At 35.7% G+C, this 2,187-nt stretch overlaps 1 protein-coding gene across 2 annotated transcripts in view; it reads left to right on the forward strand.

Annotated features, from left to right (window-relative positions):
• The first annotated feature begins 188 nt into the window (after positions 1-188).
• The window catches only part of LOC105113474 (probable plastid-lipid-associated protein 4, chloroplastic), a 5,981-nt gene continuing 3,982 nt past the window's right edge, over positions 189-2,187 (forward strand). For both annotated transcript variants that reach the window (XM_011009657.1, XM_011009659.1), the window contains exons 1-2: positions 189-669; positions 1,110-1,223. In XM_011009657.1, coding sequence (XP_011007959.1) covers positions 328-669; positions 1,110-1,223 — 456 coding nt within the window. In that variant the 5' untranslated portion in view covers positions 189-327. The remainder of the gene's footprint in view (positions 670-1,109; positions 1,224-2,187) is intronic.

Consider the following 2,187-nt stretch of genomic DNA (forward strand, 5'->3'; position numbering starts at 1 on the left):
AAAAAAATAGCATTAAACAATATTAAGAAATAATAAAACACTTATTTTTTTTATTCTAATATAAATGGCTTTTCAAATGGCTTTTTTCCATTGAAATAGATATGATAAAATAAATTATATTTATACTATTTAAAATGTTATTTTATCATTTTAGCTTTTCAAAATAGCATTTTGGAGTGGAGATTAGATTGTCAAATGACACGTTTCGTTTATGCTGTTTATCTTTTCTCCTTCGTCTGTGACCAGAACAAGCTACCTTGAAAACAGAGAAGAGAGACAGCCTTCGGTGCAGCAGAGTAGCGTTCATCTCCACTCGCTCCACCGCTAATGGCCACGTTTTCTTGTTCAGCTAGGCCTACTAAGCTATATGCTGCTCTTCCTCTTGCCCCAGCCAAACATGGCACTTCTCATCATTCTATAATGCTCACATTTCCCTCATCTTCAAAACCCAAAAACAATAATTCTCGCGTAGGCATAGACTTATTATCAAGCTCCAACAACAACCCTGATGATTATTGGGGATATTGGAGGACCAACGTTTCCTTCTTTCAATTTTTTTCAGCCAAAGGTAAAGATGTAAAGAGCCTTAAACAGCAACTTCTTGAGGCAATAGCGCCTCTTGATCGGGGTGCTGTGGCTACCCCTCAGGACCAACAACGCGTTGATGAGGTAATTTAACTTGCTACTTCCACTTCCATGACTGTTAATATTGGAGTAGTATTCATGCTAAACATGGAGCAACATTTTAAGAAGAATCAAGCATAAATAAATACCTGAATTGATATAAAAAAGCATCAAGAAATGAACTCTTCGGTGTTTTTGATGATTTTTTCGAGGAAATTGCATAGGATATGTTATGGCTAAAGTAGATGTAATCATAACACCTATAATATATGGGTTTAAATGATAATCATAATAATAATTAAGGAAAGCCTCTATAATTCAGGTGGGGTTTGCATGGTTTAGCCCAGCATTTGATTTGAGGTTTAGGATTGTCATCAGTTGGTTGGATCATGTGTCCGAAACAGTAGTTTGAGGAGTTCTCTTCATAGCTCATTGGCATTTTATTGTGTGTTTCTGTATTAATATTTTTTCTCTTCTTTGATCAGATTGCTCAGGAACTTGAGGCTGTGAATGATATAAAGGAGCCATTCAAGTCAAATCTTCTGAATGGGAAATGGGAACTTTTATATACAACATCTCAATCAATTCTTAAAACAAAGGTTCGATTTGTGTTTTGTCAACTTAGTCTCTTAGTTGTTTGACTACACAGTTGTGCAAGTTCGTATAATTTCTAAACTATGTATTAATTGCTCTGCACTCTAATGTAATTCCCTGTTACTGAGGTCATAGGTGCTCCTGAGCACTGTATGGTTACATGATATATGCATCTCTGTGTCAAACTTGTGTTGTTGCCTTGTTAGTGGGAAGTGTTGTTAATAACTTTGATGGTCAAATGCTAAGGTTACAAGATTAATTTCATGGGGTCTCTAGGAGTGTAGTTGTCAGGTTTGGCGCCCAGTTTTTCGAACTTGGTATTATATAGCTTATTTTCCAGTGAACTTGCTGGTTTATACATGCAACTTTAGCTTAGAAATTAACAGCAAACGGATTGAAGTCTTGTTTCTCTCTTTATGCTTAATCCTGGAGATCAACATGCATGGTGATGGCGTGGAGAGATTTTCTAGTGTAAGAAACAGTATCAAGCAATTTATTCACCATAAGAGAGATGCAATTCTTCTGTATTATGGTTTGCAGACGACAAAATCATGGTGCTCCGTTAGATACACAAAACAGCAGAATAAAAAGCTGCTGTAATTGTTATTTGAGACTGGAGATGTTATCCTAAGGAGATTCAAGAGCAACTAAAAAATTCCATCAGCTGAAGTGCATATTGAAATGAGGGCAAGCTGACTGTGTTACATAGTCTCTTATCTTATAGTCAATGGCAAGTTTGTCTGTGGTCAGTGGTTGGATTTGGAAAGGCAAAGAACACAAAAAACTGGAATAAAAAATTAATATTTTGGTTTTTTTTTCTTGTTTTGCACACTCCAATGGAGAAGACAAACAAAATGTTAAAATACCTCTTCTCTCCCACAAATGCTATTTCTACATATCTCTTTAAAGAGCCAAAACCAACAAAGTGGGACCACTAAAAAAATAGACCAATTAAATGTAGACATGTGG

Source organism: Populus euphratica, unplaced genomic scaffold (genome assembly GCF_000495115.2).
Source record: "Populus euphratica unplaced genomic scaffold, PopEup_1.0 scaffold425.1, whole genome shotgun sequence".
In the NCBI taxonomy this organism is placed as follows: Eukaryota; Viridiplantae; Streptophyta; class Magnoliopsida; order Malpighiales; family Salicaceae; genus Populus; species Populus euphratica.